The 23,850-nt window shown below is 50.3% G+C and overlaps 1 protein-coding gene across 2 annotated transcripts; it reads left to right on the top strand.

Annotated features, from left to right (window-relative positions):
- Window positions 1-6,095: 6,095 nt before the first annotated feature.
- Window positions 6,096-15,466, top strand: BSND (barttin CLCNK type accessory subunit beta). Of its 2 annotated transcripts, none has more exons than XM_090049359.1 (4): window positions 6,096-6,423; window positions 9,430-9,521; window positions 10,748-11,014; window positions 14,831-15,466. In XM_090049359.1, exons 1-4 carry the CDS (start codon window positions 6,247-6,249, stop codon window positions 15,276-15,278), a joined length of 984 nt encoding a protein of 327 aa, XP_089905485.1. In that variant the 5' UTR covers window positions 6,096-6,246; the 3' UTR covers window positions 15,279-15,466. The 2 variants fall into 2 exon arrangements, with proteins under 2 accessions (XP_089905485.1, XP_089905486.1); XM_090049360.1 differs by lacking the exon at window positions 6,096-6,423 and adding an exon at window positions 6,456-7,789.
- The last annotated feature ends 8,384 nt before the right edge of the window (window positions 15,467-23,850 follow it).

Below are 23,850 nucleotides of genomic sequence, written 5' to 3' on the forward strand. Positions count from 1 at the left end.
AGTGAACCAAAGGCTGCAGCGCTGGTGTCATCGGGAAGGCTTCGGCTTTCATGACCACAGCCCGCTCTTTGGCGAGAGAGGCAGCGAGCTGCTGGGAAGAGATGGCCTCCACCTCTCTCCCCTGGGGAGGAGGCTCTTCTCAGCCAGGCTGGCTGACCTGCTCCACCGGGCTTTCAACTAAGCCACCACTGCTGGCCCCCTGAGCGGCCCCTGTAAAGCCAGCGGGCCAAGGCATTTAAGGGAGCCCACCCCTGCCCCAGCCCTGGTACAATCTGTAGGCAAGGCAGGGGCCCCAAAGGGGACACTTGCCTGCCTGTACACAGATGCCAGGAGCCTGGGGAATAAGCAGGAGGAGCTTGTTCTCCTGCTAAGCACAAATAACTAAGATGTCATAGGGATAACGGAGACCTGGTGGGACTCCACCCATGACTGGACCATGGGTATAGATGGCTATAGCCTGTACAGGAGGGATCGAGTGGACAGAAGGGGCGGGGGTGTAGCTCTCTATGTCAAGGAAAACTATGCATCCCTGCAAGCCAACACTGGCACCCACGGTGGACGACTTGAGACCCTCTGGGTTAAAATCCGTGGGGAACACGGCACAGGAGATACAATGGTGGGAGTCTACTACAGACCCCCTACCCAGGGTCAAGACCTTGACCAGGAGCTCGCCAGGGAATTAGCTGAGGCTGCACAATCCTGGTGCATGATTGTCATGGGAGACTTTAACTACCCAGACATCACGTGGGAGGACCGCTCAGCCAAATCTGAGCAGTCACAAAGCTTTCTCTCGTGCGTGGACGAGCTCTACCTGATGCAGGAAGTCTATGGGCCAACGAGAGGTAAAGTGCTGCTCGACCTCGTACTGGCAACTGGGGACGACCTAATCAGTGACCTAATGATCGAAGGGAAGCTGGGGGACAGTGACCATGCACTGATCGCCTTCACCATCTGCCGTAAAGCCTGCAAGGTAGTCAGTAATACAGAAGTCCTTGACTTCAGGAAGGCTGACTTTGACAAGCTCAGGAGCCTTATCAGTGAGTCCCTGAAGGGCCACAACCTAAAGGGGAGGGGAGTTCAGGACGAGTGGTTGTTCCTCAAAGGAGCAATCCTGGAGGAAAGTCTACCCCATCTCGGAGGAAAGGCAGCAAAAGGGCACAGCAGCCCCCTTGGCTCTCCAGGGAACTGGCAGACTTCCTGCATCTTAAAAGGAAGACCTGCGAAGGATGGAGGACTGGAACCACCACCAAAGAGGAGTAGCAGGGAGTGAGCCAGGAAAGCCAAGGCTGCAACTGAACTCCGGCTAGCTACAAACATCAAGTACAATAAAAAGTCCTTTTTTAGATATGTGGGGAGCCGGAGGAAAAGCAAGGGTAATATTGGACCCCTGCTAAATCAGATGGGACAACTGACAACCGACGCCAATGAAAAAGTGAACTTGCTAAATGGGTACTTTGCGTCAGTTTTTCACCAGTCCCATGGGACGCCCCTGCCCACTGTGGGCCAGGGAGGCCCGGGTGAGAGAGATTCGTTATTTTCCATTGAAGTTGACCTTGTGAAGGATCACCTTGACAGGGTGGATACCTTCAAGTCAGCCGGCCCTGACAGACTACACCCCAGGGTACTCAAGGAGCTGGCAAGCGTCATAGCCCAGCCCCTGGCACGGATCTTCAAGAACTCCTGGCGCTCTGGTGTAGTGCCCGAAGACTGGAAGAAGGCCAATGTGATGCCTATCTTCAAGAAAGGGAGGAAAGTAGATCTGGCAAACTACAGGACCATCAGCCTGGCCTCTATCCTGGGGAAGGTCTTGGAAAAGATTATCAAAGAGGCTATTCTTAATAGACTGGCCACTGGCAATAACCTGAGGGATAGCCAGCACGGGTTTGTTGCGGGTACGTCTTGCTTGACCAATCTCATTTCCTTCTACAACCAGGTGACCTGTCACCTGGACAAGGGGGAAGAGATTGATGTTGTATATCTTGACTTTCAAAAAACCTTCGATCTGGTATCCCATGATCACCTCTTGGCAAAACTGGCTCACTATGGCCACAACTTCACCACGATCGGCTGGCTGGGGAATTGGCTCCACAGTAGGACCCAGAGCCGGTCACCAGTGGGGAAGTTCCCCAAGGCTCCGTCCTAGGGCCTATACTGTTTAACATCTTCATCAATAATGTGGACTTCGGAGTCAGAAGCGGACTGGCCAAGTTTGCTGATGACACAAAACTCTGGAGAAAAGCATCCACATATGAAGAAAGGATGGTGATCCAGGCTGCCCCGGACAGGTTCAGGAATTGGGCGGACGAGAACCTGATGGTGTTCAACACTGAAAAATGCAAGGGTCTCCACCTTGGGAGGAAAAACCTGCAGCACCCTTATAGGCTCGGCAGTGCTACATTGGATAGCACTACAGAAGAAAGAGACTTGGGGGTCATGATTGGCCACAAGATGAGCATGAGCCTGCAATGCGATGCTGCAGCTAGTAAAGCAACCAAAATGCTGGCATGCATCCATAGATGCTTCTCGAGCAAATCCCAGGACATCATTCTCCCCCTGTACTCGGCCTTGGTGAGGCCGCAGCTGGAGTACTGCGTCCAGTTTTGGGCCCCACAATTCAAAAAGGATGTGGAGAAGCTTGAGAGAGTCCAGAGGAGAGCCACGCGCATGATCAGAGGTCAGGAAAACAGACCTTATGATGACAGGCTGAGAGCCATGGGGCTCTTCAGCCTGGAAAAGCGCAGGCTCAGGTGATCTGATGGCCACCTATAAGTTTATCAGGGGTGACCACCAGGACCTGGGGGAACGTTTGTTCACCAGAGCGCCCCAAGGGATGACAAGATTGATAGGTCACAAACTCCACCGTGACCGATTCAGGCTGGACATGAGGAAGAACTTTACTGTCCGATCCCCCAGGGTTTGGAATAGCCTGCCACTGGAGGCTGTTCAAGCACCCACTTTGAACACCTTCAAGAGAAATTTGGATGTTTATCTTGCTGGGATCTATGATCCCTGCTGACTTCCTGCCCCTGGGGCAGGGGGCTGGACTTGATGATCTTCCAGGGTCCCTTCCAGCCCAAATGTCTATGAAATCTATGAAATCCCTAGAGGTGTCTACACCTGGGATATGCTCATAAATCATATGCATAGTTTTTGAGATCCAAGCATATCTGCAGCTGTCCATTATTTTTCTCCACTTCTCAGCTATATTGCATGACAACAAAAGGCAAGAAGGGGCTTGTAACACATCCGTGTTTAACCTTGTCTCTGACCTGGTTAAACTTCTGCCTTGCAGAGAGGGGACTGTAGTTGCAGAGGCCTTTTTTCCTTGCTGAGTGCAGCTTCCAGGCCCTGAATTCCCAGCTTTCTGCTACAGATAACGCTGCAGATCCATCCAATCTTCCCCATTCACCACTGCTGACACCACGTAATGATTTAGGTCCCACAGTAAATAAGGCAACTATGAACGAGTAAGAGAACAGACTTTTAATGATACCGCAGCATGGGGTTCCTCCAGCATGGACCATGTGCCTGCCTCCATCTGGATTTCTCTTTACTCTCCAAGGATCATGTTCAAATTCCTCACGTGATGAGACAGTCCCTTGTAAGGGACTGTCTCCAAAGTCTAACCGTTATCACTACAAGTAGCTCCCCTTTCCACAGGATCTGAGTACCCTGGTGAACTAGCTGGGTTGGGAGGGTTTGCCTACCCCTATGCAGCTGTGCGCACAGCTGTCTGCCTTATCTCATAAGCTGTTTGCCTCTGAGCCCAAGGAGGACTCCACTTTCAAAACCAGCAAACCTGACCTGATCTCCTTGCTAAAGAGGAGCATGGACTTTGACGACAGTCACTGTCCACCCAGCCCCTAGCAAAACTTTCTTAGCAGGCAGGAGCTAGGGGTAGGAGCTAGCTAGCTAGTGTCTCTCAGCTCCCACCTCTGCTCTGCTCCTTCCTTCCCAGTCTCTGGGTTGCATCCCCCTCCACCTCCACTTTGTTCCACTTCTCAGTCTCTTCTAAGGAGGGGGACAACACCTTGCTTCAAGTCAGATGCTTGAATCCTCAACCCCGGTGAGCGGGCTGTTCTGCACTCTGAGAGCAAACCTTCCTTCCCTGGCTCCACAGCCGAGTGCCTCGGCCTTAAAGTGCGGAAGAGGCAGCAGCAATTCTGCCTCCTGAAGAGCATGGAGATGATGTTCGCTGGCCGCCGGGTTCACGAGCAGCGAGCACCCAGAGCACAGGGAGCAGGAGATAAGCCGCCAGAAAGAGAGAGCAGACCGAATCCCTTCCCCCAGGGCTGCGTGACCGCTCCCTGCGGGACTGTGAGCATCTCAACAGGACACGTCACCGGAGCGGACTGCAACATATTCCACTGAAAAATAACTTCAGCAGAAAATGGCATTCCCTCCCAACCCCCACGCTGTGGGGAGACTTCATTTTCACTACGCCATCTCATTTATTCTAAAAAAAATCTGGGAATCCGAATTTTTTCCAGTATAAGTGCCCAGTAAAAAAACCTCAGTGAACTTTGAAAGCTTTGACCAAAAAGTGACTTTTAAAACCAAAAGGGTTTTTTGAAAAAACACCGTTCTTCCAAATTTTTCTTTGCGTAGAAAACCCAACCATTTTTTTTCCAAATGATGATTTTAACAAGAAGTGAAAAAACAAAATCTTTCTATGTTTCCCTAAATGTTCTGCAAGGACTCAGGCCAACACGAAACCCCACGAATGCCCCGGGGACATGCTCCTGGTGACTCCCCCATAGACAGCAGGAAAAGCTCCTTTGCTCTGCTCTGCGCTGTGTGTAACCTTTCTGCTTTGTGAGAAGGGAACAGGGTTTGCAATTGCCTGTCCCATCCTGCCTAATTGTGAGCTCTCCTTCAGACAAGGACGCGGTTCTTCCCTCTTGATCTGTACAGCACCGAGCACAGTGGGGCCTGATCCTTAGAACGGGACCTCTGGGTCTTGCTGTGACACAAAAAATAAATCATCAGCACTTTGTTCTTGGGACAAGACATTTTGCAGAGCTGGTGCTACCGGACATTTCTGGACACAGCAAGCTCTTCTTTCTACTGGTCCCATGACTGTTACCACAGCGCCCGGCTTCACATTGCTGCCTGCAGAGCTCAGTGAAGTAGGACATGGGTCATTCATCTAATGACCCCCTTTCTACATTAGAAAAACCAGTACCTGGTTTTCAGCTGTCACGACTACTGGTAGTTAGCATAGAGCAGTGGTGCTCCATCTCCAGCCTGCAGGCCGCATTTGGCTCACAGAGCCATGTCATCCGGCCCGTGGGGCTCTCCACAGCTGCCACACCCCTGCTGCCAAATTTCCTGATATATGGGGAGCCCGTTAGGCTGGAAAACAAGTCACACCATGGCCAGAGTTAGGTGTGCGGGTTCAGGCCATGTGTGGCCACAGCTGGCGTGTGGGGCTGGGCCAGCACATGGCCACATCTGGTGCATGAGGTTGGACCACCATGTGGTCACATCTGGTGTGTGGGGTCAGGCTGGCACATGGGATGGCAACTGTGAGTTGATCCCATGTGCTGACCACGTAGCCTGTGGGCTGACCCTGCACCATTCCTCTGGGCTATTGAGCTGGTGTAGACAGAGTCCTAGTGTAGATGGGGCTCCTGCAACTCTAGCTTCCTGTCAGGCAGATGGGCACTCATTTCCCTCAGGTAGATGCATCCTGAGAGATTTGTGCAGTGAAAATTGAGGTGCATGGTGCCCACCCTGCCTGCCCGAGATTGCCCACTCCTGCCAATACATCCCCTAGCCCGGTGGCTGTACGAGCCAGGCACGGGTTAGGTACTGCACATGCTCAAAGTGTCCTTTCACCTCCAGGCTCTGGTGCTTTCCCCCGTGCCCGTGATCTCTCCCTCCCCTGTTCATATTTCCCCAGATAGGTGTTCCCACAGCCAGGACTGCATGTGCCTGGAGGGAAGGTTATAGTGAGCTGTGCTGGGCAGCTTCACTGGAGTGTGAATTTAGGGATCATATTTGCATTCATTACACTCGCATTAAAAACTGGCTGGCTCAGCCCTGGGCAGGACGGGGCTGAACGTGCAGCTGCTTTGCAGCCTCTGGCAAGCTCTAGAAAAGCCACTCCTTCCTTCACCTGGGGAGTGCTCGCTAGCTCCGAGCCAGGCAAAGGGCTGCCCCGCATCTCTCCTTCCAGCCACCCTGCTCACCGGGTCCGGCTCATGCTTTACGCCTGACCCCTGTTGCTCCGTGGCGTTTGCAATGGCTGAGGACAAAACTTTCCGCTATGGACTCATAATGCTGGGCTTCTTCCTGGTGATGACTGGGATGTTTATCATGAGCACAGACAAGCCCCAGATCTACATCACCTTCTGCACCCTGGGGGTCCTGATCATAGCCGTGGGGATCACCTGGAGCATGTGTCAGTGCTACCCCAAGGTAGGGCTGATTTCCTTTTCTTGCCCTCTCATCTGTGTCTGCATCCCATATAGACTGGGCTCCAGACATTTGTGGGCATCTTGCTTCCTTGTCAGCTGAGCAAAGCAACCTGGTTATTTTAATGCACTTTTAAGCAGAAGGGCAAGGGGATGCAATGACTAAGGAACAAGACCAGTAGCTCCGTTACTGTCACACTGGGCACATCATTTTGTGGCTCCATGCCTCATTTTCCCCAAGGGTAAAACACACATGTTGCTACTTCCAAAGTGCTTTGAGATCTTTGGGTGAACATCCTAGCCACATGAATTCACTGATGCCTTGTTCTCCTTCTGCGACACATCACTGCCCTGTGGAGGGGCTCAGGAGGGCACCATAGCAAAGCAGGCACCCCGGTTCTCTCTGCTAGTCAGGCGGACTCCCAACTTCACATTGCAGCTGGTTTCCAGCAATAACTGAAGCATTCAGAGTCAAGCAGAAAGGAGAAGACAGTCATTTTTTTCTACATTGCCTTCTCCAAAGGCACCACCCAGGGCAGGGAGATCTAACACATCCTCATTGTCCCCTGAAGGGTATTTAAAGGAATTAAAGGATTAAAAGCCTTTAGACCCCGTGTCCATGACTGCTTTGCTAAGAACACAGCACCTTTGTTTTCTCGTCCCTCTGATTCCTGCCAGATTTGACTTTAATGCTTTAGGATGCCAAGACAGCTCAAGAGAGTGTCTACCTGCCTGCAGTCTCCCCAGAACTAAAGGTGAAGTGAGGGAAGCCAGGAAATAGGTCTTTCTCTTAACTACTCCATCAGTGAAGCATCCTCAGTCATCAGCAGGAGCAGAAGCAGCTTTACTAGGGAAGTATGATGACACCCCGCTACTAATGAAAGAGTAGTATCCTTATGGCCCAGACCCTTCTCTTCACCGCCCCATGATAAGCCCAGCTGTTTGTAGAGCTGATGCTAAACAATCAGCAGAGAGAAAAACAAGACCAAAAGTTTGATTCAGCGTTCAAGGCGACCCTTTGAAAGCTGCCCCCGCTGAAGACCCAGAAGATCCCCCTGCCTATTCGAAGGTGTGAGATAGAGAAACCATCTTTTTTGTTAGCATGCATCTTTATTTCTGGCTTCCCGAAGCGGTCCTCCAGCCTTATGAGGCAGTGTCAAATAGCTTTTCGCAGAGTGGAAACGTTTCGCCGCCGTAAGGGGCGGGCTGGCACAGCAGCGGTGGCTGCACAACAGCACCTTCTTGAATCGATTCCTGGAGGACATTCACAGATGGGAAGATACGGTCTTTTATTCAAAGAAATGCACAGCTGGGTAAATGAAAGGCCCAGGAGATGGCTGGGAGGAGTAGAGACAAGCACCTAGGGCTCAGTAAGTGATTGCTCATTGTTTCTCCATGGCTGATATTATTCATGCTTAGGGTTTATATAAAATGGTGTTAAACTCAGTCTGGATTAGGGCAAAAAAAAAAAAAAAAAAGATGCCCTCCCCCCAGATCCTTTTGAATCCACAGCCAATCTTCAAGCCTCTTTGATTGAGGTGGATCATTAAAAAACCCTTGAGAAAATTTCCTTGTTAAGGAATGTTGGCAGTGCAGGAAAACAATTAAACTCCCGTTCCCTGTAGACACAAGGCTACCCATAAAATTACATTTTTCCAATGGAAACTCAAGACATTTGTTATAGCATTAGACCCACTGATGCAGAAAGGCTTGTTAATAGATTTGGAGTCAATGAGAGTATGTGTTGAGACGCAGGGCTGAAGGTTATAGAGCAATAATCTGAATAGGTGACCTATAACAGGGAACCTTCTTCAGAAATTTGCCACTGATTAGGCTGTTCTTACTGGAACAGAGTAATAGTTTTCAGCTATAGAGTGAGGATCTGGATAAAAAATGTCGGGAGCTTTGCAGATAAAAGCCTATCCTGGAGAGGAAGCCTGGGCATGGCATTCAGATCTGGATTCAGCTTCGGGTCATAGTTGTTTAAAGCTGATGTCTGGAAATGGACCCATCCTTTCCGGGATGATATCTCTATTTTGGAACTGCAGGCTCCATGCTTCAGTAGAACATCCCTCCCCAGCTGGAACGAAGGACCCCTCACCTTCCCTGTGGCTCTGGGTGCCAAACATAGCTCCAGGAAGACGGAGCAAAGCCCTGGAGGTCATCTGCATGTTGAAGTCCATGGCAAAATTGTGTCTGATTTGAATGGAGCCCATGGGGCTGCCCCTAAGGATCTGCATAGCCCCTCACAAGGCAGCATGTGTCCAAACTGGCAGCCCTTGCTTGGCGCTTTGTTTCAGATACTGCAAGGCCAGGAGTTGGCTTGGGACAGGCATGCTCTCAGCTCCCTTTTGAATGAGCTAAAGACCTTTGTCTTTTGGGTGCCAGGCCCCCACAGGCCCTGAGAGGCAAGACTCCCATTGTCATGTATGAGACAGCGGGGTTGAGTGTTGTACTGGGGACGTACTGGAGCTCCCGTCCTGCTAGGGCAGGGGTGGGCAATTATTTTGGGCAGAGGGCAGCTTACTGAGCTTTGGCAAGCCATCGAGGGCCACATGACAGGCAGCCAGGGGCAGATGTATATTAATTTTCTAAATTTTTAGGGGCCCTGTGGGCCGGGTAGAATGGGCTGGCGGGCCACATCTGGCTTGTGAGGGGCTATGCAGATCCTTAGGGGCAGCCCCATGGGCTCCATTCAAATCAGACACAATTTTGCCCATCTGTGTGCTTCCAAGCATGAGGGCAGGGCACTCACATTTCAGTCTCTGGGTCCTTTATACATGCACTGCACAAGCGATTTGGCAGCATCTTTCCTAACAGCGAAATGCAGGTTGGTGCAACCTGAATGGTTAGATAAATGTGGACCACTGGCAGTGAAGATGCAAAAACAACCCAGTTCAAGGGCTGTGTTTACTGGTAGGAAGGACCTAAGGATAGACATATGAAAGGGAAATCAGCTCCAATGCCTCAGATTCATTCTATCTATTCCTCCTCTTTTCTTTTCCCCCAGGTAACGTTTGCTCCCATGGATGCTGAGGCTGAGAAGTTCGTGTCCCACAAGCCTGCTGTTTTGATAGAAAATGAAATTCCAGAGAAGACCTGGTATGTCTGAAAGAGGCAAGGGCGCAGCCTGCACTCAACAGTTTGCAATCTGGTTTTTAATTAGCATGCTGGTTTGTACGCAAGATTATCTGCCCGTCCTTGGGGACAAGGTCAGTCAGTGTCTGAGAACACTGGCACAAGGGACTGCTACAAAATTTTCATTTTTAAGAAAAGTAGGAAGCGGTGGGAAAAAAATACCCAGTAGCTCATGATAAAAAATGAAGGGCCTGATCCTGGGAAATGCAAAACACCTGCAGATCTTCCAGGCTCCTGGTTCTTACACTTGGACATTTTTTTAAAGATTGAATAAGGATGGTTGTGGAAGGTGGGCTGACCCTGTAGGACCATGGCAGAGGGAGTGCTAGGAGGGTGTTGTAGTCTGGTGTATCCTGGGACTCAGATCCAGGTTTATGTCCCAGCTTTGCCATCCATGGGTTTTCTGTGTGACCCTGGGCAAGTCTTGCGGTCCCTGGGTGCCTCGCTTCCACATCTGCCAACTAGGGACAATAGCACTTCCTTTCCTGGATGCTTGAGGGTAAGGGCTGCCTCTGTGTTTGTACAGCACTTAGCACAACGGAGCCCAGTACTGCTGAAATATGAACAAAAAATGGTAATGAGGGCCTAGGGTTAACCACAGCCCAGTAAAGGCAGCAGCTGAACCTCCCTCGAGCTCTTCCTTGGCAAGAGCAACTCTCAGGCTGGGAAGGCACCTTGGGCTCCATGTCCAGGCAGCTCTTGATCCCACGGTCTCTTTTTGCTGGCACTGCCAATGGTGGCACCAGCTGAGAGCAGTGTCCACCCTGGTCCTCCAGCTGCATGACCCATTGAGTGCAAAATCCCTGCCTTGAAGTGCCGTTCTGATGTCCCTGTGATGGGCCTAGATTAGGGCTTGCTGAGCGAGGGCCAGACCTGCCGTCCTTCCCCAGCCAAACTCCCCATTGCCTGCCCTACTAACGTCCATCACAGCTTAACTGCAGAAGTCCGGCAGGATTTGGTGGCATGTCATAAGGAGCTCAATTAATATGACCTGCAAATGACTCAGTGCCTCTTGGGTGGGGTGAGTCTTGGACACTCTGGGCTGGAGCTGCTCTTTCAGCTTTGGGGGTTCAGATTAGGAGTTGCTTGCTCAGCAAATGGCATGTTTCCTACTTCACGCTCCAGAGAAAAGTAAGAAGAGAAACAGCAGGATTTAATAAGACACATTCTCTTCTGTCCCCCCACCTTAGCTCCCAAACTACCTACACCAGCCAGGAGGAAGCCAAAGCCTACGAGAAGAGCCTGCCATCTTATGACCAGATCCAAATGAAAATAGAAGGGTCTGCGGGAGACCAGGAGGTGCAATGTGCCCCATCCCTCCCTGGGTCTGCACTCAGGACAGGAGCACGTACCCAGCCCACGGTACAAGCCAAAGCAGAAGTCCACAGAGACTCAGGGAGCGATGGAAAAACCTACAAAGACCCAGCAGCTCAGATGGAAACAGCAATGGTCAGCCGGTAGGTGACCCTGAGGAGTCCAAAGAGTACCACTTACAGTGATTGACTCAGGACACACTTAGGACATGAGTGTCAATGCTACCAGGCCAGAAGGTGGGGATTCATCACACATCAGCTGCTCTGGGGTCACTGTCTGACTGTACAGTAGGTCAAAGCTAAACTGGAATAACTCAACCCCAGGTCACTGAGGGCTAAGCTATCATACTTTAGCTTTCATTTGCTGCAGGGTGAAAGTATGCACACAGCTACCTCAGAGATGCTGCTGTGTAGTCAAACTCACCCCCCGGGGTAACTAGCGGACATGCTCTCCAAGATACATTAGCAACAGGCAGCAGGTACGGTGCTCAAGTCTTTTCAAATGGATTGAAATGGTAGTGTAAGAGGGATGCAGCCATGGTGGTCCAGAAATTATGCAGTGATGTACGAGCATTGTCAGAAGATTGAAGGAAATGATTCTTCCCCTCTGCTTGGCACTGGTGAGGCCACATCTGCCCCCCTCCCACTATAGAACGGATTTGAACAAATTGGAGAGAGTCCAGTGGAGGGCAATGAAAATGGTTCGGGAGCTGAGGGACATGACTTATGATGAGAAACAGAGGGAACTAGGCTTATTTAGTCTGCAGAAGAGAAGACTGAGAGGGGACTTAAGAGCAGCCTTCAGCTCCCTGCAGCGGGTTGCAAAGAGGATGGAGCTGGACTGTTCTCAGTGGTGGCAGATGACAGGACAAGGAGAAATGGGCTCAAGTTGCAGCAAGGGAAGTTTAGGTTAGATATTAGGAAGTAGTTTCTCACTAGGAGGGTAGTAAAACACTGGAACAGGTTACCCAGAGAGGTTGTGAAATTCCCCTCCTTGGAAGTTTTGAAGAGCCGGCTCGACAAAGCCTTGGCTGGGGTGATCTAGTTGGGGCTGGTCCTGCTTTGAGCAAGGGGTTGGACTAGATGTGACCTCCTGAGGTCCCTTCCAGCCCTCATTTTCTGAGTCTATGAAAGTAATTATTACATGTCAAAAATGACTCTCCAGCTCTAAAAAGAGCCAACCAGCTATAAACTCACGTGCTTGAAAATGTGTAACGACTCTACAGTTGATTTCTATCCAGCTTTAACTTGGACATGTAGCAGGGCCCTCAGGGTCCAGCCAGCTTCTGAATTTTTGTTCCCAGGTTTTATTTTTAAAGGTGTTAGGTAGATTCCCCTTAAGCATGAGGATAGTGAGATCAGAGTCGGAGTAGTTGTGTTGTGAGAAATGTGCTTCTGATGGTGACTGTATGTCTCTGTCCTTGATATATATATATATATTTTTTTGGTTAGAGTTCATTCTCTTGTGTAGTCGCTGTTTAGTTTCAACCACATAGTTGCCATGAGGGTACTTGGTGCATTGGATCAGGCATATCACATTTTGGGAAAGGCATGTGTAGCCCCCATGGATTCTGTTGGTTTCCTTATGGGGGTATTGATAATAGTGGCAGCCGAGATGTGCTGACAGGTTAAACATTTCTTGTTCCACTTGATATCTGTCGGGCAACGGAGAGTTTGCTTCTCATGATGAGCTGGGCAAGGTTGGTGAGCTGTTTGAAAGGCAGGGGTGGAGGGGCTGAGGATCTTTGTCTCAAGGCTGGCCTTTGTCCTGTATGGGCTGTAGTTGTCTGGTGATTCTCCTAATTGGTTCAAGTGTGGAGTGGTAGGTGACCACCAAGAGGGGTTTCTTTTTGAATAGTAGCAGGTGACTTCAGGATATTTGGGTAGCTCTTTCACATGCACGGTATAGTTCTCTGCTGGAGTGTCCTTGTGATATAAAGGCAGATTGTCGGCTGGCCGGGCGGGGGATGCAGGTGTTCTTCTCTGAGCAGATATGATGGTATCTGAGTGCCTGGCTGTAGATAACAGTTTTCTGATGTACTTAGGATCATTGCTGGTCCTGTGGACATAGGTAGGGTGGGGGGGGTCTGTGGGTTCTCAATATATATTGTGGTTTTAGGGTGCTGTCCTGGATGTGGACTGCGGTGTCTAGAGAGTTGGTGTTAGTATAGGAGTATTGCAGATGAAGTTCAACCGAGAGATGATGGTTGCTAAACCTGTGGTGGAAAGGATTGATGCAGTTGGAGCATACCTGAAGTGCTGCTGGATGCCCCGGGCACATATAAACTGTTTGGGGTGGGAACTCTCTTCTGTCTGTGCCTCCAGGGAGCGACTGCAACTGCATAACCAGCAGGAAGCACTTGCTGTGATTCAGGGTATTCCCCGGCCATGCTGATTTCCACCTGTGATTTCAAAGGAACATTAACTCTTAAGAGCAGCACATTACATGAGGTGACTGGCTTCATGCTTAGCCTCTATGATTGGGAAACCCAGAAGCAGCGGGGGGCCTGCTTGCTGCAAAAAGAGCTGTTGAGGTGAACCGAGAGAGTGATCTCATGAACCTGCACGTCAGGTGCTTTTCGTGGAGTTACTCCAAGCCGGAAAAGCACATTCGGGCCATCGAGTCCCTTGTGTTCACAGGCAACCAGAACCAATCTTAGAAATCTTCCCCTCCACCTCTGACGCACCAAAATGATTAGCACTACACAGCAGCCTCTTCCGTCTCCCCAGTGTTGGGGCCTTGGACAACAATTGAATAGTATTGCCATGTAAGGCATTCACTGAAAGCACTGTCATTGTTAATCCCTGTGGAAAGGAGTGGATCCCATAATAAAACGTCAGCAGATTTTTAGCTAACATTGAAGAACTAAAGTTAATGTTATATTTGGGGTACCTCTGAAGTCTAACAGATGGGCTTTATTGTAGTGGAACCACAGTCCAATGATTTCAAGAAATCTGATTAGGAAAAGGCACCTTTCTTACCTTACATTCTGCAGATCCTATTTGGCAAGGATTGTTACCTGGGTAAATCCACAGTCTAAGTTCAGGTTTCTGAGAAAGTATAATTCCAACTCTTTTTTTGTTGTTAAAACTCAGTGCCTTGTGATAAGATGCCCTGGTGTTGGGCATAGCATAAAAATCCAAATAAAATAGTCTAGGACTGTGATTCATTTAGATCCCAAACATCATTGGGCAGATTTTAATAGCTGACGGCACAAACTATACATCTATTACGCAGTAAACAGTGTTCTGCTGAAATGCAGCCCCCGTTGGGATAGAAGCTGTCTGCTTTCTAAATAGTACAGCTGCAACCCTGTGCAACCACCGGGGTGAAGAATATCCCAGACAACTGAAGTCACGGGGAGAGGAGACAGGCCTTTGCATTGTGCATAAATCACGCTTGACGGGGTTATGTTATGCCAATGTCTGGATGGTCAGTGACTGGCTCAAAGCAGATGTATATCTCCTGCTTGATAAAAGGGGCTTTGACATCTCCATTGAGCCAGGAGCTTTGGCAGGGATCCACCAGGCTCTGGTTGTGTCTGTGTTAGGGTTTACAGCAAGAAGCCTGTCAGAGGACGTGGCGAATTGTGCGCGGCCTCGGTGGGCTATGCAGCAGCAAAGGAGATGGGATAGGACAGGCAGGTGCCTTTGAAGGCACTGTAATAAAGATGCTGAATTCCCCATTCCTCCAGTGGCAGAGCTGTTCCCAGCTGATGGCAGCTGAGATCCAAACTGGGGAGGGAAAACAAGTATCTTCGCACTATTTTAGACACCAAACACAAGGCAGCTGCTTAAAGGGACAATGCCTACCCTTCAGAGTGTACTGAAAACAAAGCATCTGCTCAGCTTGATTTACTGTAAACCTCATAGCCAAGGACAAAACAGGGAAATAAAAGCAGAGGGACCAGGTGCCAAAGGAATCGCTGCCCTTCACTTTATCTCTCTGCCTTTTTTCAGCCAACTGGAGAAGCCCCACGGTAAGGCACCACTGGCTTCCTTCCAGGAAGACACTGAGCTTTCCTCTTCCGAGGGCTCACCCTCCAGCCACCTGTTTCTGCAGGGACGCGTTAGCTCACAGAGGGATCAGCCCCCGTCGCAGTGCCTGACCAAGAAACCCAGTGCTGAGCTGCCTTCCTATGAAGATTTTGCCTCAATTGATTCATCAGTGGAAGAAGGGCAGGAGCCAGGCCAGGAACACCCAGTGGCCCCAGCACAGAGCCACCCATCTTCTATTCCCCCACCAAGAGGTTGTGCAGGGGGTGCAGGTCCTGTCTCAAAGCTGTCGGGGCCGAGAGTGATCCAGAGCACGGAAGAGGAGGAGGACGATCTGTATTACGGGGTAAAAGAGGGGCCGGAGAGTTTACTTATGGCTGATGATGATTCCATCTTTGAGCCTGAGACCTAACCGCTGAGGGACCATCGGAGATGGATCCGTGTTGCAAAACTCAAGGGCTGGTCCATATCCCAGTCCAGCTCCATCCACGTCTCGGAATCTGGTTCGGGTAGCTGGGCGGTGAAAGCCACCTGCAAAGCCTGGAGTGTGTGACTGGGGGGAAAGAGGGCCTGGGTGAGGTGTGACTCCATTAAAATGTTTTCAGTAACCTTCTGGTGTGTTAAGGGAAATCTGTTGTGTTTTGACATTCAAAAACACTGGGTATGATTCATGCCTGAAAGCAACCCGCTGTGCCACCATCCGTACCATGGAGCAGCTTGGAGAGAGCTGCAGGCCACAGGTCCTGGTCTCTGCATCCCAGCTCACCCCCTGAGCATACTTAGCTCCTCACCCAAAGGCTGCCCTCCTCGGTAAATGCACCGGGTGACTGGGAGCCTCCAGATACCAATGGGAAGTGTGGGGTGAATGGGCCTCCCCCTTGCACTGAAAGTGTGGCCTTTCCTAGGACATAGGAAGGGACCTCAGGAGATGATCTCCTCCAGCCCCCTGCTCAAGGCAGGATCATCCCTGACTAGACCACCCCAGTCAAGTGTCTGCCCAACCTGTGCTTGACCGTTTTGAGGGATTTCACAACGTCTCTACGTAGCCTGTTCCAATGCTTGACCACCCTCGTATTTAGAAAGCTCTTCCTAATCTCCAGCCTACGTTTCTTCTGCTGCGTTTTGAAGCCATTGCTCCTAGTCCTGTCATGACCACAGAGAAAAGTTCATTTCCATCCTCTTTATAATCTCTCTGGACATATTTGAAGACGATTACCAGATCCCACCTCAACCTTCTCTTCTCCAGACTAAATAACCCCAGTTCTTTCCACCTTTCCTCATAAGTCTTGCCTCCCAGGCCCCTACTCATTTTTGTTGCTCTGCACTGGACGCTTTCCAAACTGTCCACAACTTTTCTGAAGTGTGGGGGACCCAAAGCTGGACACAGGACCAGGGGAGGCCTCACCAGTGTCTTTGCAGAAGGGCAGTGGTAACGTGGGCCCCTGGCATTGCACTGATCAGCTCCAGACCCTGATCGGCGCAGGCCCACAGCCCACAACCCGACACAAAGAGAGCGACTGACCCTTCTGCTATGTGACTGCAGCCTGGGTGAAAATGTAGGCCCTAAAATCCTAGGAACAAAATGATTTATCTTCTTTATTTGCCCCCCCACACACAAAAAAAAATGGATGAACACAGCGCTCAGCATAGTGAAGCCAAACAGCCTCTAAATCTCCAAATGCCAAACACTGGGGGTTCGAAAGATGGACTATGGAGCACTTGTCTGTACATATCCCCAGGGTTGCTGCCTAGGGATGAGGCTGCAGACTCCAAGCCCCAATTCTCTCCCAAAGGAAACAGGCAGCAGCCCTTTTACCTGTATATGTTACATGTAACATAAGCCATTGTATATGTTTACATGGCAAAGGTAAGCACACACATGAGCCTTTGCAGGAACGGGGCTAAATCATGTTCTTCGGAAGGGAAGAGGAGCTTTGCTTCTGTGCCAGAGGCTGATCAGTGCCAAGGCAGGCAAGGGCGTAGTCCCCTGGGATGGATTTCACAAGGCGCAGATTTGGCAAAGCCTTTTTCCCACGGGGAAAGCCTCACAGCCTAGTGACCGTGAATGTCACAGCAAGAGTCGCCGGGTGAAGATGAGACCGTCCCTCTCGTTAACCCTGCGGGCACTGCAGCAGCAATGCACGAGGCGGCAAGCAGCAGCTGGGAAAAATGGATCTGATACAGTGTCAGCCCCTTCCTGCCGAGGCCTGGCTTTCTGCTCTGACGTTCGCCTGGGGGCTGTCGGGGCCGGCTGAGCTGAAGGCCTGGAGTGACACACGTCAGCTTTAGACTTGGGCCGGCCGCTGGGCTCCTTTGCTTGTCGGTTCGTCTCTGTTGCGGCGCGGTGAAGCCAAGCGGATGGGGAGCCACGGAGCAAGCAGCAGCTGTGTGAGATCAGCAGCGAGCGGCAAAACAAATGCTGGCGGCATCACGCTGAACCAGGCCGTGTGGAAATCAGGCCACTTATTCCAGTGCCTAAGTAGGAGCAGAAAAGGCAAGTGAAGGCCCTGGAGGCTGTAAAGAGCCCCAGACGTTTGTGGTTGGAGGTGGAACCATGACTCGTGAGAGTGATGCCGTGCATTTTACCTCGCCAGCGTTTGCTTTCATTTGACCATGCAGATATGTTGCGCCGTGGGCTGTGAGAAATTTCCACTGGAGCTCAGTGCCCACGGTGCATGGATGAGCCCAGCGCCCTGACACACATTTACCTGCGGCGATGGAGAAGTATTTTGGAGGACACAGAGGACGCTGGAGAAGGTTACTCGTGCTGTAGGCTAATGGCACTCAAGATCTGCACTGGGTTTGACTTTGGGGGATCTGGAAATGGCTCTTTCAGTCTTGGTACTTGCATTTGTGTTTTTCATAGGGTTTTCAATGCCTCAGGGAGCCCTTTGTGAAGTCAAAACAGTGCCGTATTTGTTTTTCTCATGCTCCAGCAGTCCCAGGTTGGTGGAAATACCATGAGCAGACCAAATCTCTGTGCTTTTCAGCCCCAGAAATGACTCCCTAGGGTATTCAGTCGATAAATAGCCTTTTTCTGTTTTCGAGAGGCTGCTGTTTCCGGCTATGTGCGGTCTTTGATAGCGGGCTGCAGCGGTCTGGCGCTGAGACCTGGATGCACAGACCCAAGGCCTCCAGGCTTGATTCCCCCTGCCTCACGCTTCATCTGTCTGCACAGAAAGAGCAAAAAGCTCTTGTGAACCTGAATTATCCTCTCCCTCTAGTCATAGCCACCAGCACAAGTGTCAGAGACCACATCAGGTACAACATTTTGCTTACAACAAACTGGTGCTTTGTGATGGAAAATGTGTCCTCAGAAAATGCCGACCCAGTACTGCCCATTACTCCGAGTCAAACCTTTGACCATCTCTGCGCTCTTCCCTTGTTGGACCTCCTTTCCTCCAGTACACCATGGTTTGGGCTGAGCTAAACATGTCGGGTTCCCGTGCCTCCCCCGTGACTCGGCGGGTGCGTGTGTGATTTTTCATCCAACAGTTGTGACAATTCAGCTGCATTTAGAGTAGTGGTTCGCAACCATTTTCGACTCAAGGCACCTCTCATTAGACTCAAGGACACCCCCCTAACTTCTGTGAACTGAGCAGCGCTCCATTTCAAAACCCAATTATTACAGCACTTTCCCCTTGCAGAGGAACTGGGCAGTGAAGTCAGGGGAATGGCCAGGCAGGGAAAGCCTGACCCTGCCTGTATCACCTTATCTCCTCACCCCTCCGGTGGCACTCTCCAAAGGAGCTCAGGGCACCCCAGGGTGCTGCGGCACCCGAGTTGAGAATCACTGGCTTGGAGTGCTTTCTCTACACCCTGCTTTCTACTGCAGCTCCTTCCTGCCACTGTTTTCATGTGCTCTCTGAATAATAAGTACTTTTCTCAAGTCATGTTGATGGAGAAAATTGTGGTTTGTCACCAGAGGAGATGCAAACATAATCACCTTTAAAGCCCTGTTTACAATAAATAGGAAAGTCAACCCAGTAGGAGCTGTGCCCCCTGCCTGTCCTTCATTGCCTGCCAGTCTAAATGGGTCACGGAGGCTTGCGTTATCAAGAACTCTTTGCCTTCTGTTCTGCTTTTGTTTCTCAGTTTGCAATTAAATACTTATACCCAAGGGAATGGGTGATTTGGGGGCTAGTTGGGTCCTCAGGTTGAGATACCCTACAGGACCCGAACTTCCAGAGGATGGTGTGGGCACTGAGAATTATGCCGCTTGTAGCTGATTCTAGCTGGTCACCCAAAACCAACTGAGATACCCCAAATCATTGGCAAGTTCTGGACAGCTGTTTTAAGAGCAGTTATGCCATGTGTTCAGACTCTTTGGTGTACATTTAAGTGCGTCTGAGCCTGGAAAAGGGTGATCTACAGAAATCCATTACAGTACAGTCCTCTTAATCTGGCTTTTTATGCTGTGACCGAGAAAATGGATTTCCCTTCCAGGCTTGGGGCTTTCCTACACTTGCAAGTTTTGCTAGTATAACTAAACCTGTGCTGTTTTCCACTCCCATTGGAGACCAACAATTACCAGTAAAGGGAGAGTCTTTGCTAGCACAGCTTATACCAGTTGCAGTCCCCAAGCAGAATAAAGGATACTGGTAAAAGATCTTTCTTGCTGGTATAACGATGCCTACATTGGGGTTTTGGCTGGCAGAAAGGGTGAAAGGGTGTGGTTTTTTCACGCTTCTAACCAGTAGGGCTCTGCCGGCAAAACTCTGTGATGTAGAATAAACCTTATTTAACAGGACACAAGGCCTCTTCATTAGTGCTATTATGCTACTGCATCGGGATGGTCCTTCCATTGGAGACTGTTAGTCTGGGATCCTGCACAGCCTAATCTATGCTCACTTTCCAGGGACTGAGGTAGCAGTAGGACATGGCTGTTTGTGATAGTTAACTGGCACTTCTTTAGTTTAGATACTAGCAGAAACGTCTTGATGATAAGAGTGCTTAACCATTGGAGCAGATTGCTGGGAGTGACTGTGATATCTCCATCACTGGGCCACCCCAACTGCTTTGCTCCTTCTAAGGCTGAGTTGGGGTGAAGCTGTGGGGAACAAATCCTTTTAGACCCCCAGGCAGGATCACCTCCCCGAATTAGTCCATGATGCTACTAGCTTGTCCTTCAGATCTGTCAAGATTCACTCACATCACAACGACTGACTATAGCAATTTGCCACCTGGTATTGGCCAGCTGGCTAGGCAGTTAAGATCACTGAGTAGCTCCTGTTTAATTGTGCAGATGGCTCCTTTTCTCCATATCACACCCTTCTTCAATCCTCCATCTGCCATTCGCTTTACACTATCTCTTACTTCGTAACTGGAGTGATTAGCTCTGTGAGGGAGGGGCCATCCCTTCCTAAAGGTCAGAAGAGCATCTAAGATGCTGGGTGCTTTGCTAACATTTTACTCCTTGGTCACATTCCCCATTCCCAGGACATAGATAAAAATGAGGCGGTATACCCGTGTGACCAGGCACTCCTGTCATTTTTATATTTATGGCTGACACTGCTGTGACCAGGTGGGAGGAAAGAAGAAAATGTTTCCTAAATACACCAGGCAGAGACATATGCTGCTGTCATAGAGGAAACAAATACTCACCTGTTCAGGGGCCTCTCACCAAGCAGGAATTTCCTCCATTCTAGAGAGGGTTGTGGACTTAGATTATGTTATCACTGAAGGTGTTACCTGCAAGCCATATCCCACCTACACCAGTACAAAAGTCTGGCCTGTATTACATGTTGATTTTAGCAGGGCTGCAAAGGGGATAGCAGTGGGTAGGATGTGAACTAGTCCAAACTCAGCCGAGGCCAATAGGCTAGCTCCTCTGTGGCTGTGTCTACACGAGACGCAGGCTGCACAGTTGTTACTGCGCAGTCATTTGGTACTTGCATCACCAAGGCACAAAATGACTGTGCAATAGCCAGTGTTACTGCACAGTAGCATCTCCATCTAACTTCATGGTGATGCTGACTGCACTGTAGCTTGTTACTACTGCGCAGTAGCGTTGTGTCATGGTTCGTGCCCCGCGATGCTACTGCGCAGTAGTAACGAGCTACTGTGTAGTAAGCGTCTCATGTAGATGTGGCCTGTCTTATGCAAGGTTCTTACACGGGGCTATCACCAGAGTACCTGAGCCAGTCTTTTTCTGTTTATCTTCTAGCAAGCATCACCATCAGAAAAGAGCGCTGCCAGCAGTCGGGCCAGGGAACAGGGCCTCGGCTGTCCTATCCTTCCAAGGAGCTTGGGGAGAGCAGCTTTGCTGGAGCATTCAGTTCAGACTTATCTCTCCATTGCATAATGGAGCATAATGGTTGAGCTAGTCCTGAATTGGAGGGAGTATACATAATTAATGACTGTTGCCAGCATATGCAGACATAACTTGGTTACCTTAACACCGTGCGGCCTCCTGCTGGGTATGCAGGCCCCAAGTCCGTCTATGCAGCATCCTTTGGACATGCGAGACATTATTGAGCTGTCCCTAGTGAAGTGATACCCAAGGGAGTGCAGCTGGCTTGAGCAGAGTAGGTCAAACCCAGAATATCGGTGGAGGTTAAATATTCATAGATTCATAGATTATAGAGTCAGAAGGGACCCAATGTATCATTGTGTCTGGCCCCCTGCCCCTGGGGAGAGACATTCCTACATGAAATTAAAAACACTACAAAGCCAAAAGCCCAAACTCCAGCTGGGAAAAGCCATGAAAAGTCTCTTAAATAAACTTGACATGGGCTTGGCAGCGGGCGGAGAAGCCAACAAACCCACAAACATTATTTAGTTTTTGTCTCTAATGAGCAACTCATGTGCTCTGCTGGCACTGTAAACATGCCCTCCCGAGAGGTGATATGCCCTCCGTGGTGGGGGTACTAGATTGACACTAGAGCTATGCTGTCTACCCCTGGCTCTGGCACTGACTGGCCACATGGCTTTGGATAAAAACCTTGTCACCTCCCTGTGCCTCTGTTTTCCCTCTCACCCTTTGTCATTTTGGGTGCTAAGCTCTTTGGCACAGGGACTTCCCGTGAACTGCAGGGGTCTGCAGCTGGAAGACCCAGTGCGGAGGCATATTCTTGTCCTGAGAAGGGCGATGACTGGAGACCTGGCACCTAAGCTGGGTGCTGTGGAGGAGACCAAGAAGGGGGGAGAGGTGCTGTGATGACTGCTGTGTATGCAGTCAGTGCAGAGCTCCCCCGAGCAGGGCCTGGGTCTCTGGCTGTGCCCCAAGGCCTCTGAGAAATTGGCTCCGTCTGCCAGCTGACAGGCACCATCCTGCTCTGCCAAAACGTTGCTGGAGGTGGGCACACGTGGGCGCTGGACAGAGGCTGGCTACCGACCCAGCTCAGGGGCTGAGATCATGGTGCAGGGCAGGGAAAGCAGGGAAGTGAGGCCAGTACTTTCGACATGAGGCATTGACATCTGTTTTTGCAGCAGTGGGGAGCATTCACTGAGGTCCCCTTGATTCCCACCCTGGGGTCAGGGCTGGAGCTGCACCCAGAGGGACTTAGATGCCCACATTTGAAAATACTGTCTTTCCTCTTCAATCTCTCCTACAGCTGAGCTTGGGCCCCTGCCTCAGAGGAGGGCAAGGCTGACTCGCAGTGGCTGATTTGGATATTTCTGGGCATTGTGAGCCTGGATCCCACAGCCTGAGCTGGGCCCTTTGGAGAACTCAGTTTCTTCCTGTGCTCCTAAACCAGTCTCTCTGTGGCTGGGGAATGCAGGAATGGGAGGGAAGGCCCTGATAACACGTAACCCCGGCGGCCACAGGTAGAAGTCAAACACAGACCAGAGGTGGTCAGTCCAACCTATGGCCATCCCGTTGGTCAAGTTCAGAAATTGCAGAGCTCCCTCAGGCTCCCAAGGGCTGTGCAGAGGTTGAGAACAACTTTCTATGCCTCTGCATGCCAGAGCAACAGGTTCCCACAATGCAAACAGCACAGACAGGCCTTCTTGAACCCAGACTGGGTTTCCTGTGCCTAGTACCAGAGGTAGAACAAAATAAGAGTAAGATACTCTTCAATGCAGGCTCTGGACTTACCCCATTTTGTGGGTAGATCTTCACTTGAATTCAGTGTGTAGTATCTTGGGGTGGTAGAGAGATATAGTTAGCCATGCTAATTTGAAGTCAGGTAGAAGGCATCTCTAATTCAGTTAGTCTATAAGGTGCGCCTCTGTCCTGCCCTTTGGGATGGCAGGGATGCTAACACACGTCTAACGCCCTCACGTGCTCCAGAATCAGATATCTACAGTGCCAATCGTCTATGGCATGCATGCCGACAGGTACTATAGCAATGGTCCTCATAATTGTTAAGTTTGTTATGCTGCAGTGCCCCTGTGTGTCTGTGCTATGGATAATAAAAAAAATTAGCATTTTATGCCACTACAACCACACTGTAATCCCTCCAGCAACTGAGAGAGACTGCAGAGTTCTGGGTTTCCCCCCCGCTTTCTCCACTTATGTTTGCTTTTTCCTTTCCCCTGCTTCATCGTTCTTCCCCTCACGACGCCTCTAAATGTTTGCTGTATACTCTTGGGTACATACCAGTATACTCCCCAGGCTGCGAATGCTGTAGGAAAAGGAGGACCAACCTGTGGCACGGGTATCGCAAGTGGCACGCACAGCTTTTCTGTATACTGATGGGCAGGAAACAGAAACTAGAGCAGCAGGTTGGGCAGAGAGCGTACAAGCCAAGGAGCAGAAAGCAGAGCAGCAAAACTTGAAGGGGAAGGGGATCAGCATGGCGCTCAGGGCGGGTCCTGGGGTTTAATTGCAGCATGCCTATCAAAAAGACAGGCCCCCACTACTCTAGATCAGGGATGGGCAAAATGCGGCCTGGGGGGGCTCTAAAAAATGTAGAAAATTAATACTAATCTGCCCTGGGCTACCTGTCATGCGGCCCTCGATGGCTTTCCAAGACTCAGTAAGTGGTCCTCTGCTGATTCCCTTTGTAGACAAGGACACATCACTTAACCTGTTGCCT

Source organism: Crocodylus siamensis, chromosome 5 (assembly GCF_052110815.1).
Source record: "Crocodylus siamensis isolate JL-2025a chromosome 5, ASM5211081v1, whole genome shotgun sequence".
In the NCBI taxonomy this organism is placed as follows: Eukaryota; Metazoa; Chordata; order Crocodylia; family Crocodylidae; genus Crocodylus; species Crocodylus siamensis.